Source organism: Sphaerodactylus townsendi, linkage group LG05 (genome assembly GCF_021028975.2).
Source record: "Sphaerodactylus townsendi isolate TG3544 linkage group LG05, MPM_Stown_v2.3, whole genome shotgun sequence".
In the NCBI taxonomy this organism is placed as follows: Eukaryota; Metazoa; Chordata; class Lepidosauria; order Squamata; family Sphaerodactylidae; genus Sphaerodactylus; species Sphaerodactylus townsendi.
The window spans coordinates 139,311,498-139,325,177 of record NC_059429.1 but is presented as its reverse complement, the minus strand read 5'-3'; the positions used below and the strand labels follow the sequence as shown (position 1 = coordinate 139,325,177).

Genomic DNA, 13,680 nt, shown 5'->3' with positions numbered 1-13,680 from the left:
ACCAGGGACTTCGGGCCTCCTCTCTCTTGGACAGGGTTCTGCTCCCGTCAAGAAGCCGGGTTTGCAGTTTGGGAGGGCTGCTTGACCCAGCAGTCATCGGAAAACACTAGGCGGCAGCTGTGGCTGGGAGGGTGTTTGCCCAGTTCCGGCTTGGCTGCCAAGTGCATCCATTCATGAGGCAGTCAGATCTAGCCACAGTGATGCACACCTCGGTTATAACGTGCTCCAGTTGTGGCTACCCTGAAAGAGTTTTCAGAAGATCCAGCTACAGTTAGACTGCCGGCTGGGGTCAGCTTCAGAGGCAGATATATCCCCAATATTACAGCAAGGAAAAAGTGTTCAGAAGCTACACAGAGATGCGTTCCTCCCTTCCCTGTGGGCAGACAGCACTTGAGAGCAGTCGTGCGCGCCACATGACCCTCTTCGGCACCATCACTGCGGGAAAAGAAACATCAGGAAACGACCCACAGTGTTTTTTATGGACAGTCAGAAGAGGGGTCTGGAGGGGAGAGATTATGGGCGATAAAAAACCCTGTGGAGAGAATGACATCACGGAGAAGGGTCCCAATCCCTGCTGCTGATGATGATGAAAAGGACGGGGAATCTGGGCTCCTCCCCTCTGGGTACGCTTAGCCTGAGCCACGGCTGGGAGGAGATACCTCCACACAGGTTTCCAAAGCCTAGCTCCACACGGACACACTAGCGCAATGTCTGCGTATAAAACCCCTGCCCTCTGGGAAGAAACTTCCCTGCCTATGACACAGTACACCTGAGATTTGGCTGCCAATCTCCAGGTGGGCCCTGGAGCTCTCCCAGGATTACGCCTGATCTCCATGTGACCCAGATCAGCACCCTTAAAGAACACGGGCAGGCGGAATAGGTGGTGGTGCCCCAGGTGTGGGGCTGGAGATCCCCCAGAATTCAACTGAGCTCTAGACTGCAGAGATCAGTTCCCCTGATAAAAACAGCGTTATGTGCAGGACGGGCTCTCCAGCATTGTACCTGGCTGAGTTCACCTCCCTCCCAAATCCCCTCCTCCTCAGGCTGTGACAGCGACTCACCATGAATTCCCCAACTGGGAGTTAGCAACTAGTCTGAGATGGAAGAAAAACTACTCAACAAAGATACGTGGCAAAAGACCCTTTTCTAGTTTGCAAAGATACTCCAGAAAACAATCCAGTTTCTAGGGAGGGGAATAGGTTAGGGAGTGTCTGGGCAGAGCCAGGCTGCGGCTTCCCCCACCACCCCATGCCCCGCTCTAGGTCAGGCACTGATAAAGCTGGCACTGCCAAGAGGGCAGGTTTATGGGATAATTTCATCAGCCTTTGGGGAAAGCGAAGAAGAGTGTCACCCGTGGAGGAGGAAACATGCAGTGACGGAGCAGAAGAGTTAATCAAGAAGGGCGAAGTAGGCAGAGAGCAGGGTTGGGCACACAATGGGATGGAGGGGGCAGAATTGGGGCGATCAGAGCATCAGACAGATGAAGGAGGCAGGCTCAGCCGGTTTGTGCTCGAGGGAGGGGGGCTCAAGGGGGGTGGTGGGAGGATGGCAGCCTCCCCAGCGGGGCTGCTGTTGTGTCCAAAAGCTGCGCCAGGATGAAGGAGGGGGTGAAGAGGGTGCTTGCAGGGCTGGGGCTCAGTGGCAGGCAGACGGGCTAAGCAGACAGGCTTTCTCCTCCAGTTCCACTTGTGCCCCCCCCCCCCCCGGGCTTCTCCGGCGCTCAGCAGGGCAAGCAGCTGCTCGTGGCTCTCTTTCTCCCTGCCCCCTCTCCCTCGGGGCTGCTGCCACCATTACCAGCTGTGGGATGCGGCATGCAGGTGTGGTGGCTGGCGCTGGTGGCCCCCTGGGACACGAGTCTCTGCCCTCAGCACCCTAGACAAGCGCCTATCCACCATGGCCAGCAATATGTCTTGCCTCAAACCCATTTCCACATAAAGGTAGACTAAAATATATTAAGGGAGCAAGCATAGGCAACTACAGTTATTTTCCTGCCTACAGAAATGGCCCCTGTGACCGTGCCTGCCGTCCACACTTTAATCAAAGCCGCACTGTATGTGACATTGAGAGGCACACTATTCCTGTTTCGTGCGCCATGCAGCAGCTAGATCGAAGCCAAAGGACGCACATTCTTGAAAAGGTTAGCAGATCACCTCTGATGCAACTGTCCCCAAACCTATTTGCCAGGCACCCCTGCCCTTGGGAAGTAAGAAGTCCAGCTCTCGTTTGTGCTTAAGTCTGGAGAAAATGAGCAGCTGGAATCCCTCCTGCGGTTTATCACTTCCTCCGAATGACAGTACGACCAAACACGTGAAAGACAAACTTCTCTGGCTGGACCTTGCGTGGACCACAGAAAGTGGTGGCAAAGAGGCAAGTACCTGCACCTAAAAGCTACCTGTCGACAAGCAGGCAGCCCCAGACAAAACCCTGCCCACACCAGCGTGACAGACACCCCACCCAGAGGCCCCTCAGAGCACCCTCTGTCCAATAGGGAATGCCCACCTTGTCATGGAGTGTCCAGCCGAGGTACTTGAGGTAGCCGTCAGTCAGGAAGGAGGCGCTATAGTGCTGCATCCACTGGCCCATCTCCTCCATGCAAATGGAGCGGATTTCAGGTATGACGTCCCTTGACAGACAGACAGCCAGGTGTGAGTGTTGAGGCTGGTTCTCTGGACTCCTGCTCTGCCCTCAGCCCCGCCCAACTCACCGATAGCGGTGAACAAATATCCCCTTGAAGATGGCATTCATCAAGTTCTCCAGCTCTTCCTGTTTCTCCTGGAACTAGAAGATGAGGCAGGTTGCAAGAAGAGACAGACATTGACCAACCAACTGTCCAGTTATAGCGGAACAGAATACAAATTTACAGGAAGACAAGACATGTGAAACAGGAATTAAAAATATACCTTTAAATTTCTCCTACATGAATCCAGCCAAGAATGATCAACCCAGCTCTTTATTTGAGAAAACTGGTGATCACCTTTTCATTTGTCACGTTAATCTAAAAGCAGGGAGGGTTGGGGGAGGGGGGGACATACTGTTTTGCCACAGTGCTGAAAGAAGGGGGAGCTGAACTATTTATTCCCCCATGCCATCTTCCTAAAGCAAAAGAGTGCCTTTCTCCCCCCGCCCCACAAAACTGAAGGGAGGGGCAGAGGATTGATTTGAGGGGAAATGTACAGGGCAAAGGATGGAACTGCCCCTTGCAAAGAGCCGTAGCCGTGTCGACTGGGGGGACACACACGTCCTTTTCAATGAATCACACACACAACTGCGCAGACTGGTAGAAGGAAACTGGGGGGATATGGGTCCCAGAACATACAGGCCAGCAGGCCGTCCTGCACAGGAGCCCCCCATTTACCCTGGAGGGCCACTGGAAAGGACAGAGGCTGAGTGAGCCCCACAAACCTGAAGAGGTCACTCAGAGATCTGAGCTGTCAATCAATATGCAGATGACAAGTCGCTCTATCTCACGCTACCCGCAGATCCCAGGGAGGCTGGCTGTGAGCACTGGGCACAGGGGGCTGGAGGCAGTTTTGAAATAGACTGAGGTTGGGGTTGAGCTGAAATGTAATCCCAGCAAGACAGAGGTGCTACCAGTGGGAGGAACGTCTGACTCAGGAAATGTGTTGCACCTGTTCTGGATGAGGTTGCTCTCCCCCTCAAGCGGCAGAGAAGATCTTGCCACTGTGGTGCATATGCTGGTAACATCCTGATTAGGTTTCTGCATCGTGCTCCTTGTGGGACTGCCCTTGAAGATGTACAGACGCTACAACTGGAACAGAAAGCTGCAGCCAGAGTGCAGCAGGTCATCCCACACCAGTCTTGTCCACTTACATAAGAACAAGCCAGTTGGATCAGACCAGAGTCCATCTAGTCCAGCTACTCGCAGTGGCCCACCAGGTGCCTTTGGGAGCTCACAGGCAGGAGGTGAAAGCAATGGCTTTCTGCTGCTGCTCCCGAGCACCTGGTCTGCTAAGGCATTTGCAATCTGAGATCAAGGAGGATCAAGATTGGTAGCCAGAGATCGACTTCTCCTCCATAAATCTGTCCAAGCCCCTTTTAAAGCTATCCAGGTTAGTGGCCATCACCACCTCCTGTGGCCGCATATTCCAAACACCAATCACACGTTGCGTGAAGAAGTGTTTCCTTTTATTAGTCCTAATTCTTCCCCCCAGCATTTTCAATGAATGCCCCCTGGTTCTAGTATTGTGAGAGAGACAGAAAAATTTCTCTCTGTCAACATTTTCTACCCCATGCATAATTTTATAGACTTCAATCATATCCCCCCTCAGACGTCTCCTCTCCAAACTAAAGTCCCAAACGCTGCAGCCTCTCCTCATAAGGAAGGTGCTCCAGTCCCTCAATCATCCTCGTTGCCCTTCTCTGCACTTTTTCTATCTCTCCGATATCCTTTTTGAGATGTGGCGACCAGAATTGAACACAGTGCTCCAAGTGCGGTCGCACCACTGCTTTATATAAGGGCATGACAATCTTTGCAGTTTCATTATCAATTCCTTTCCTAATGATCCCCAGCATAGAGTTTGCCTTTTTCACAGCTGTCGTGCATTGAGTTGACATTCCCATGGAACTATCAACTACAATGCCCAAATCCCTTTCCTGGTCTGTGACTGATAGCACTGACCGCTGTAGTGTGTATGTGAAGTTTGGATTTTTTTGCCCCTATGTGCATCACTTTACATTTTGCTACATTGAACTGCATTTGCCATTTCTTAGCCCACTTACCTAATTTATCAAGGTCCACTTGGAGCTCTTCACAATCCTCTGCGGTTCTCACCACCCTACATAATTTGGTATCACCTGCAAACTTGGCCACCATGCTACCCACCCCTACTTCCAGGTCATTTATGAGTAGGGTAAAGAGCACTGGTCCCAAAACGGATCCTTGGGGACCCCACTCACTACATCCATTTACACCCACCCTTTGTTTCCTGTTCCTCAACCAGTTTTTAATCCATAGGAGGACTTCCCCTCTTATTCCTTGATTGCTGAGTTTTCTCAATAGTCTCTGGTGAGGAACTTTGTCAAAAGCCTTTTGGAAATCCAAGTAGACAATGTCCACTGGTTCCCCCTTATCCACATGCCTGTTTACACCCTCAAAGAACTCTAGTAAATTTGTAACACAGGACTTACACTGGCTTCCAGTTTGCTTCTAGGTCCAATTGATAGTGCCAGGGCTGACCTTTAAAGCTCTGAATGGCCTGGGACCAAAATATCGCAAGGGCTGCCTTGTCCCGTAGGAACTTGCCCACTCACTCCGGTCACCGTTGGAGGACCTACTTGTGAGGCCGATATGAGGCTGGACAGGCAGCCACCTGGGAAAGGGCCTCCTCCGTCATGGAGCTCCCTCCCCAGGGAAATCTATTGGTCTCCCTCCCGCAGCGCATTTGGCCAGCAGATGGAGATTAGTTTTCTGTCCTTGTGGCTGGCATCCTCCCAATAACAGCCACTGGCTCTCCTTCTGGTGCAGCTAATGTGTTTTGTCCGAATTATTTCATACCGATAGACTTTATTTTCAATGGTTTCAGTATTTTTATGCGTGCAACCTTCTGGACTCTGATTGAGTGGAAAGGCAGTATAAAAATGTTTAAAATAAATAAATCTGACACTTCTCCAATCCCTGGGAACCAGAGGTTTGATGCCAATGGATACGGGGCTTCACTTCAGCCACTGAGAGCGCTCCCCTCCACAAATCGGTGGGTGCTGGCAGGGACTCTGACATGCTCACTAGGCAGTCCAGCCCTAGTGGAGGGAGGGGTGTGGCTGTAAGCTTCCTCTCTCTGTGGAACGCACTCAGGATGGCGACTAGAGGTGCCTGCAGTGCGGCACGGCTGCATGGTAGCCAGCAGGCCCTCGAGACTGGGCTGGCCAATTCCATGGCAGAAGAGACAGGCGGGGTGATCAGCTCAGATGGTTTCAGAGGAACACCTGAGATAGTCCTTCGCTCTCTCCCTCCTTCCTATCAGCACCCCTCACATGACTGAAGAACGTACTCAGTGGACAATGCTAATCATGCCAGTCCCACTCAGTCAGCACTACTCCACTGGGACAGCACTCATGGGCTCCCCAGTGGCCTGTGACGGCCCCTCAGGGGGACAGCGTGCATGCTGCTGGGTGTGCACGGAAGAGCCCAGAGCAACAAACACTAGCAATAGGTAGAACAGAGGCAGCACTCTCTGGATTGCATAGAATCATAGAGTTGGAAGAGATCACAAGGGGCATCAAGAACGTGCACCCCCTCTTGAGACCAAGAGCTACACTGGCAGGGCCCAGCATGTCCCCAGAACCCACTGCAGAGTGGCCCTCCTGCTCCCTCATCCCCAAGTCACCTCCCTGCGCTGCTCCAGCAGCCCTTCCAGCTTCTCCGGGGCCCGGCGGCCAAGCCCCTTGGCCCGCTCGGCTTCATACTGCCGCTGACTGTTGTCTTTCTGCAGGCTGACACTCAGAGCCACGCGCACCAGGCCTGTCATCAGTTTCATGGCTGCAGAAGAAGGAAAACAGGCAAACCCAAGTCCTCTCAACCAACTCCAGCTCGCCAGAGCCACGTGGCCCACCCCAGCTCGACAGAGACCCAGCTCCTACCTGCCAGGGTACTGGTATGGCGGAAGGCTCGCACTTGAGAGTCGGACATGCCAGTCAGGAGGGCAACGAGGCTGTCCATCAGGTATTCATCATACACAACATCATATTGGGTGCGGTGGATGAGAACGGCTATCAGCTCACAGAACCCCCTCTGGAAGCGCCGCCAGACCAAGGTGCTCAGGGAAAGCGGGTACTCTGCCGAGTCCTGGGGGGAGAAGGGGGAGGGGGCTCAGCTGGGTCTCCATGGGATGGAACCACAACAAAGTGCATCTGTTTGGACTTTATCTGCTCCGTTGGCTCTCACCTCATGAAAGGACTGTGTCAGCTGCTGGATGATCTGGGAGTTCTGGAGGCTCTTCAGCATTTCGTGGGTCACCACCCCTGCCAGGGAGAGACACAGCTCAATGCCGGCCCAAATTCCTTGAGCTGCACTTGATACATTAAGTACCTTAAAGGTCAAGAAGTAATTCAAGGGGCCACTACATGTAAAACTGCTAAGTATCAAAAACACATGTTTTTATTTCAAATTAAAATCATCTACATTTATAAAAAGACCATGATAGCCTGCCATATGCTCACAAAATCACCATTACGGCCACAGGATCCTATGGGACACTTTTTTGACCCTTACAAGCAGATACATTTCAGCCAACTGGTTTTCTCAGTGGTCAAAAGTAATACAATAATACAATGTTTAGCTACCAGGTCACAAATTACAATTATAACGTTTTTTGAGACCAACTGTTAACAGAGCTGTTTAAAATTGGCATTTAGGTCTTTCACGCAGTCATATCCTGTTAAAGAATATTATGCAATGTGCCAATCATGCCCAATTCTACTATGGAAAAATCCTACCATGCCTCGGTTGTAGAAAATTCTTAAATTAGGTACTAATTCTAGTTTGATAAGAGTTAAGTTTGTCCCGCCCTTTGTTTCTACATTTGATACAACCAAGCTGTCACGCAGGGACGTTGGCATATCAGCCGCAACAATTTGGGAGCTAGGGAGGAAAGTACCATACACACATTTGAATAAAGAAAATGGCACTTGGCAGGCACAAGCCGCACACCCAAGCTCCAGAAAGAAATGGAAGGGAGACAGAAGGGCTTTCCCAGAATGTCCTCAGGCCTCTTCCACATCCTGGGGCCGTGTGCCCCACCCTTGGGATGCAGCTCAGCCAAATCAGAACGGGCCAGGTTCACTCTGCTGCAAGGCTCACCTTGGGCCAGGTATCCTCTCGGCCTAACCTCCCCACACAAGCCTGATGTGAAAGGAAAGCACTAGCACCCTGTTCTCTAGAAGAGGAGCGGGATTAACAGCCGCCAGCGAGAGCCAGGTGGTGTAGTGGTCAAGGCCCTGGGTGAGAACCTGGGAAGCCCCAGTTCAAAAACCCCATTTGTACTCTGGAAGCTTGACCGTGGGCCAGCCACATCCTCCCCACCCTGACCCTGGTTAGTATTTGGAAAGGAGACCTCCACGGAATGCCAAGGTTGTGATGCGGAGGCAGGCCGTGGTCCCGCGCATCCAAACATCTCCTGCCTCGAAAGCCCTACAGGGCTGCTGCAAGTCAGTTGTGACCTGACTGCAAAAATAGACAAAGGAAGCCACCACGGGGGAGGGGCTGCGGCTTAGCAGAAGAACCTCTGCTTGGCCCTGCAGAAGGCCGCAGGTTCAAGCCCCAGCAGCCTCTCCAGCTGAAAGGGCCGGGCAGAAGCTGATGCGAGAGAGTGGGCAGCGCTGGCCTTGGCAGCCCAAGGGTCTGGCTCAGGATGAGGCGGCCTCCTTATGCGTTCGCTGTCTGTCTCTTAGCACTAATTTCACACATTCAGCTCCGAAGTTTTGTCCTTTGTCCTGAATCAATCCCTTGAGAAGAGCTTCTTCATCCAGGAGACCTGATGCCTCAAAGATGAGAGAGCAACACTGCAAACAAGTTGAGATTGCAAGCAGGGAGGAAGCAGAGCAGACGGCAGCAGGACACACCCGCCACGCCCAGGACTCACCTCTGCAGCCACAGGACTGCACCAGAAAGTTGACCAATTCCAAGAAACCCAATTCCCGGTCCTCCTTGTAGCTCTCCAGCCACTCGTCAACCACAGTCTGGAATTGTTTGGGGAAAGGAAAGAAGGCAACAGAGGAACGGGTGGGGAGAGCACGGCGGCGACGTGCCCAAGGGAGTCCTGCCTGCAACTACCTCTGTGTCCCCACATCCTTTCCGCTTCTGCCCCTTTTGCTCTGCAGCCCACCCACCCCCTCCCCTTTGTGCTGTCCTCTTAAGCTTGGCACTTCTTCCCAGAACACATCCAGGGTGGTCTCTCGCCCCCTCTGCGGCCCTCTGAAAGCTGGAACAAGAAACAGTCACATAACAGCGCAGAGTGATGAAAGGGGGGGGGGGGCAGGAGCAGGCCAGCGGCTCCAGGTCATTCTGCACGCAAGACTTCCCCTTTTTCCTCTGCCAGCCAAAATGGGAAGGGGCCCCTGGCCAGCACTGCAAAGGTTGGGTGCCAGGGCCCCCCTCTCCTCTCCAGCCCTGCGCCCAGCACAGAGGAACGCCAGTGGCTGCAGCCCTCAGAGCAAGACCTGGCCCGCCTCCCGCTGTTCTTGCAGGCGGACTCAGGGAAGGAAGTCCAGGCAGGGCTGTCTCTGCGGGGCCCTTGGCCAGAGCGGGCAGGACGGCATTCCTGGCTGAGCCTGCAAGCAGGGGCAGCTCCCACAGCCCACCACTCTCCGCACAGTCTTGAGGGGGTGGCATTCGGGCCCACTCCCACTGCACGTGGCTCCAGCCCCCCCCCCCCCCACCAGGAGAGCTCTTGCTCCACCCGTGGCCTCACCTCCATGACGCTTCTGCCCAGCTTCACCGCCTCAAAGAGGTTCCCGGCTCCAGTGGGTGGCTGAGCTCCCACGCCGTGGGGGGCATCCTTGCGCAGCCGCTTGGCTCCCTGGAGAACGAGGGGGAGGGAATGGGGGGCTGAGCAGCAGAAGCCACCCCTCTCCCCACGCCAAGGAGCTGTGGGTTTCCCGGGCTGCATGGTGGCCGTGTCCCAGTAGCATTTCCTCCTGACGTTCCGCCTGCATCCGTGGCTGGCAGCATCTTCAGGGGATCGTCAGGAGGGAACGCCACCGGCACACGGCCACGCAACCCGGAAAACCCCCCCCCCCCCGGCGACTGCGGCCGCGGAAGCCCTCGACAGCACACCTCCCTGCACTGCTGCACGCGAGGGCTGCCGACGCCGCGGGGCCCCCCCCCCCCCCCCCGGGGGGGGGGGGGGGGGGGCTGGGGCAGTGGGGAAGCTCTGCAGGGTGTCACGGCCGGAGCCCCCTTCCCCGGGTGCCGCGGGGGGGGGGCAGCCGCGCTGCCAGGCCTGGGGGCCCCTCCCGGCCCCTCGGGGGCTTCCCTGCCGCTGCCAGGGGGGGGGGGGGATGGAGATGACGTGTTCCTGCGGCGCTCAGTGACAGTCTGTGTTGGGAAGGCCGGCCGAGGGCCCCGTGGGGGGAGTCCAGCAGCGGGGCCGGGGGCGAGGCCTGCCCTGCCCCTTCCTTCCTTCCTTCCTTCCTTCCTGTGGGGCGGCCTCGTCGGGCAGATGCCCCAGGCCAGAGACGGCTCCTCCGGGGCTGCTGCTGCTGCTGCTGCTCCACGCGACCACCCTCAGGCGAGCCTCCACAGCCAGGCGCAGTCAACCGCTGGGCTCCGCAGCCGGGAGGGGGGCGGGAGCCGGCTGCCGCCCTCTGCATTGGGGTCCCGGGAGCCCCCTGCCTCTGCCACTCCCCCCCCGGGGCCCGCCCGCCCGCCCGCCCGCCCACCCACCCACCCGTTGCTGCGGCGCGAGGGCCGCCCGGGGGCGCCGCTTGCCGGCCTGGCCGCGGAGGGTCTCCTCGAAGTCGCTGCCGGAGCCGCTCCAGCCTTCCTCCTCCTCCTCCTCCTCCTCCTCGGCGCTGCTGCTGCTGCTGCTGTCGGGCCGGTCCCTGGCGGAGGGGGGGAGGGGGGGGATGAATCGGGGCCCCCGGAGGCCGCCGCCCCTCCCCTCCCCTCCCCTCCCCCGCGGGGTCGCCACTCACTGGGCGGGCGGGCGGCGGCGAGGGGGCGGGGACGGGGGCGGGGCGGCGTCCCGAGGCGATTCCCGCGCGCGGCGGCCCGAAGCGGAGGGCGACATGATGGCGTCTCCCTCCCTGCCCGCCTGCCTCTCCCGCGCGGGAAACGGGGAAGGTGCGCGCGCAGCCCGGCGACCGGCCTCGTGCCTTGAGCCGCCTCCGCAGCGCCGCCTGCAGGGCCTTCTGCGCACGGCACCCCCCCCCCCCGCGAGCCTCGTCTTCATCCACCTGTATGGTGGCAGGCCGGCCGGCCGGCAGGGGGCGCCTCTTGCGCTGGGTGCGGAGCTGAAGCCTCGCAGGTGCCCCCCCCCCGCCCTTTGGGCGCTGAAGGGCAGGAGAAGCCCAGGAGGCGCCCAGCAAGACTCCCCCCCCCCGCCAGCCAAGACTCTCCAGACAAAGCGGGGGGGGGGGCGGACGACTGCTCTGCAGAGGTTTAATGGGGGGGGGGGCAGCAGGGCGTGGATGCGAGCGCTTGGCACACGTTCTCCAGCCTCCCCACTGTGCCACCCACCGTGGTTGTAGGGCCGGGAGAAGGTGGACCACCCCACCCCCACTCCAGGGGCTGCAGGAAGGGCCTGTCCTGGGCTGTGCCTCCCCACCCCTGCTGGAGGAGGGGGCTGTTTGGGCCATGGCCTCTGCTGAAGGGGGGGTGTCCCCGCCACTGCTGCGCTGCCATTGCACTGCTGGGGGTGGAGGGGCGGGAGTGGGCAGCTGATCTGGGCTGAGGCAGAGAAGGAGCCCCTGTGCCAGCTGGGGAGGGGAGGTGCCTGTGGTGGCCAATGGCTGGGGCGTGGGGGGAGGTGCTGTGGGACCTGGCGGCTGCTTGTCCCCAGGCCTGCCCCTGCCCATCCCCACGGGGATCAGGGCAGACCACTGTGCCCCATGGGACCCCCATGCCAGCACGGCCAGCAGCGCAGGATGTGGAGGGCTCAGGGACCAAGCCTGACCCTGCACATGTAGCCCCGCCCGTGCCCTCTGGCCTGCGTGTCCGTGGGCTTGGGGTCATGCTCTGCCATGACGTGGCCCACTACCTCGGCCACCCCGTTTGTTTCGGGGCCTGGGCCTGGTGATGTGGAGGGGGTTGGTCAGGTGTGAACATGTGCTCCCCCCCCCCCCCACATGTACACAGTATAGCAGGACAGGAGCTCCCAATGTCCCATAGGTAGGCAGGCCCGTGGCCACGGTGGTACAAAAAGGTGCTGGGCCCCGTGGGTCATTTGGCATGCCCTTCTGGTCAGCTCTGCGGGGTGGTGGGAAATCTGTCGCGAGTCTTTCAAGCATAAATTTCCTGCATATAAAAAAGGAAGCGCAGCAGGACTGAAGAGTGCAGGTTTCAAGAACTTGCAGGCCTTCCTTTGCACTTTCGTGGCCTTCCCCCACCCCCACCCCCCACCCCATCAAGACCTAGCTGTTATTTCTGTAAGTAAATAGACTCGAGTCCAACCATTGCTAAATACCAAGGGTGGGGCCGCAGCAGAGGTTTTAGAGAAGAGAACCAATATGTCCTCTGGACCCGGGTACAGAAAACCACAACTCGAGCTAGTTGATCCCAAAACAAAATAGGAAAACAGAGTTTTCGCCCCAGGTGTTGCGATGGGTATTCCGTTTTGCGTGACAAAGTTTTCTGCTTCCCTTGCAGAACATTTACAGAGACAATAGAGTTATGTTTACAGTGTCTGGTTTTAGTCACTGGAAGGCAGACAGACAGCCACACATCTTCCATTCTGCAATTGTTTGGGGTGGGACACTTTATGGAGCCAACACAGAATGGGGCTCTGATCCCTCAGCATGTGCTGGATGTGAGGTACGGTCTATCCGTGCTCTTAGAGGAGGGATTCACTTTGGGCAGTTCCGTTTTCTGCATTGCTTGACAAGGGGGCACGTCTGATGCTTTTTGCATTTCTCTCGTTTTGGCAGTCCTAGTCCTGGAGCGCCGCTTGTTAGACCTCTCCTGCTGTTGGCCTGCACTGCCTTATGCCAGGGTCTCACACTGAAAAACCTGCCATCAACGAAGAAGGAAGCAGGCAGCTGCGGGCTTCCTTGGTCCTCCCACAAGGCCATTTTTTGGCTCTGCACCTGCCAGCCTCCCCACACACCCACCCCACCGCCCACTGATGCTTTCCTTGCCCCGCTGGTCTGTGCTGTGGCGCTCCTCACCCAGGACTGAGAGCTTGCTGAGGATTCTGGGGGTCCCCCTTCCTGCATGGCCCCCGTGGCGGCAGGCAGTCCTGGCCTCTTGCCCGGCCCTTCAGATCTCCTTGGTAACTGACTGAAGGCAGCACTGTGAAGCCCCAGCCTTTGGGGGGCCCTTGAGCACTGGGCGGCACATTTCATAGGGGTCCCAGCTTCAGTGTAGGACACAATTGGAGGTTTGGGGGGTGGAGTCTAGGGAGGACGGGGTTTGGGGAGGAACTTCAGTGGGGTGCAGTGCCATGGGATCCACCTTCCAAAGCAGTCATTCTCTGCAAGTGGGGGGGGGGGGGGGTTGGGGGGCGGGGGGGGGATGGGGAACCCGCGGGAACCCCCCCCGCAGGGGGGGGGGGGGGGGGGGGGGGGGGGGGGGGGGTATTTAGGTTGCCTGGAGATCAGATGTAATCCCAAGAGATCTCCAGCCAAGGTCTGGAGGTTGGCAGCTCTATGGCACAAGGAGTCTTCTTGCCGGAGGGCTGAAAAGTTGTCGATTGATTGATTCCTGTGTTGGGGTGCTGTGTGTGGTCTGCCTTCCTCCCCAAGACTGAGTGCTCAGTGTAAATCTATATGATCAATAGGATTGAGACGTCCAAAAAGCAGCGCCACGGGACTGGCATTATAGAAGTCTGGAACAAACTGAACTATCGAGCACAACACGTTACGCAAGCAGCAAATGGCAGTGGAAAAACTGTGCTCCAAGAGCAAGGTAATGCAGGCCACACCCCACACGTAGGAGTCAAGAGCACAGGCCCAAAGTCATGGTGGGCTCTGGAGGACGGACTGCAGACCCTCTCCCACTGTTGCCAT

The 13,680-nt window shown here is 57.1% G+C and overlaps 1 protein-coding gene across 1 annotated transcript in view; it reads right to left on the bottom strand.

Annotated features, from left to right (window-relative positions):
- Positions 1 to 10,008, bottom strand: part of STAG3 (stromal antigen 3) — a 44,230-nt gene extending 34,222 nt beyond the window's left edge. The window contains exons 1-7 of the mRNA XM_048496726.1: positions 9,426 to 10,008; positions 8,598 to 8,694; positions 6,902 to 6,978; positions 6,598 to 6,802; positions 6,345 to 6,496; positions 2,705 to 2,778; positions 2,500 to 2,623 (exon numbers count right to left, since the gene is read on the bottom strand). Coding sequence (XP_048352683.1) covers positions 2,500 to 2,623; positions 2,705 to 2,778; positions 6,345 to 6,496; positions 6,598 to 6,802; positions 6,902 to 6,978; positions 8,598 to 8,694; positions 9,426 to 9,623 — 927 coding nt within the window. The 5' untranslated portion in view covers positions 9,624 to 10,008. The remainder of the gene's footprint in view (positions 1 to 2,499; positions 2,624 to 2,704; positions 2,779 to 6,344; positions 6,497 to 6,597; positions 6,803 to 6,901; positions 6,979 to 8,597; positions 8,695 to 9,425) is intronic.
- Positions 10,009 to 13,680: the final 3,672 nt, after the last annotated feature.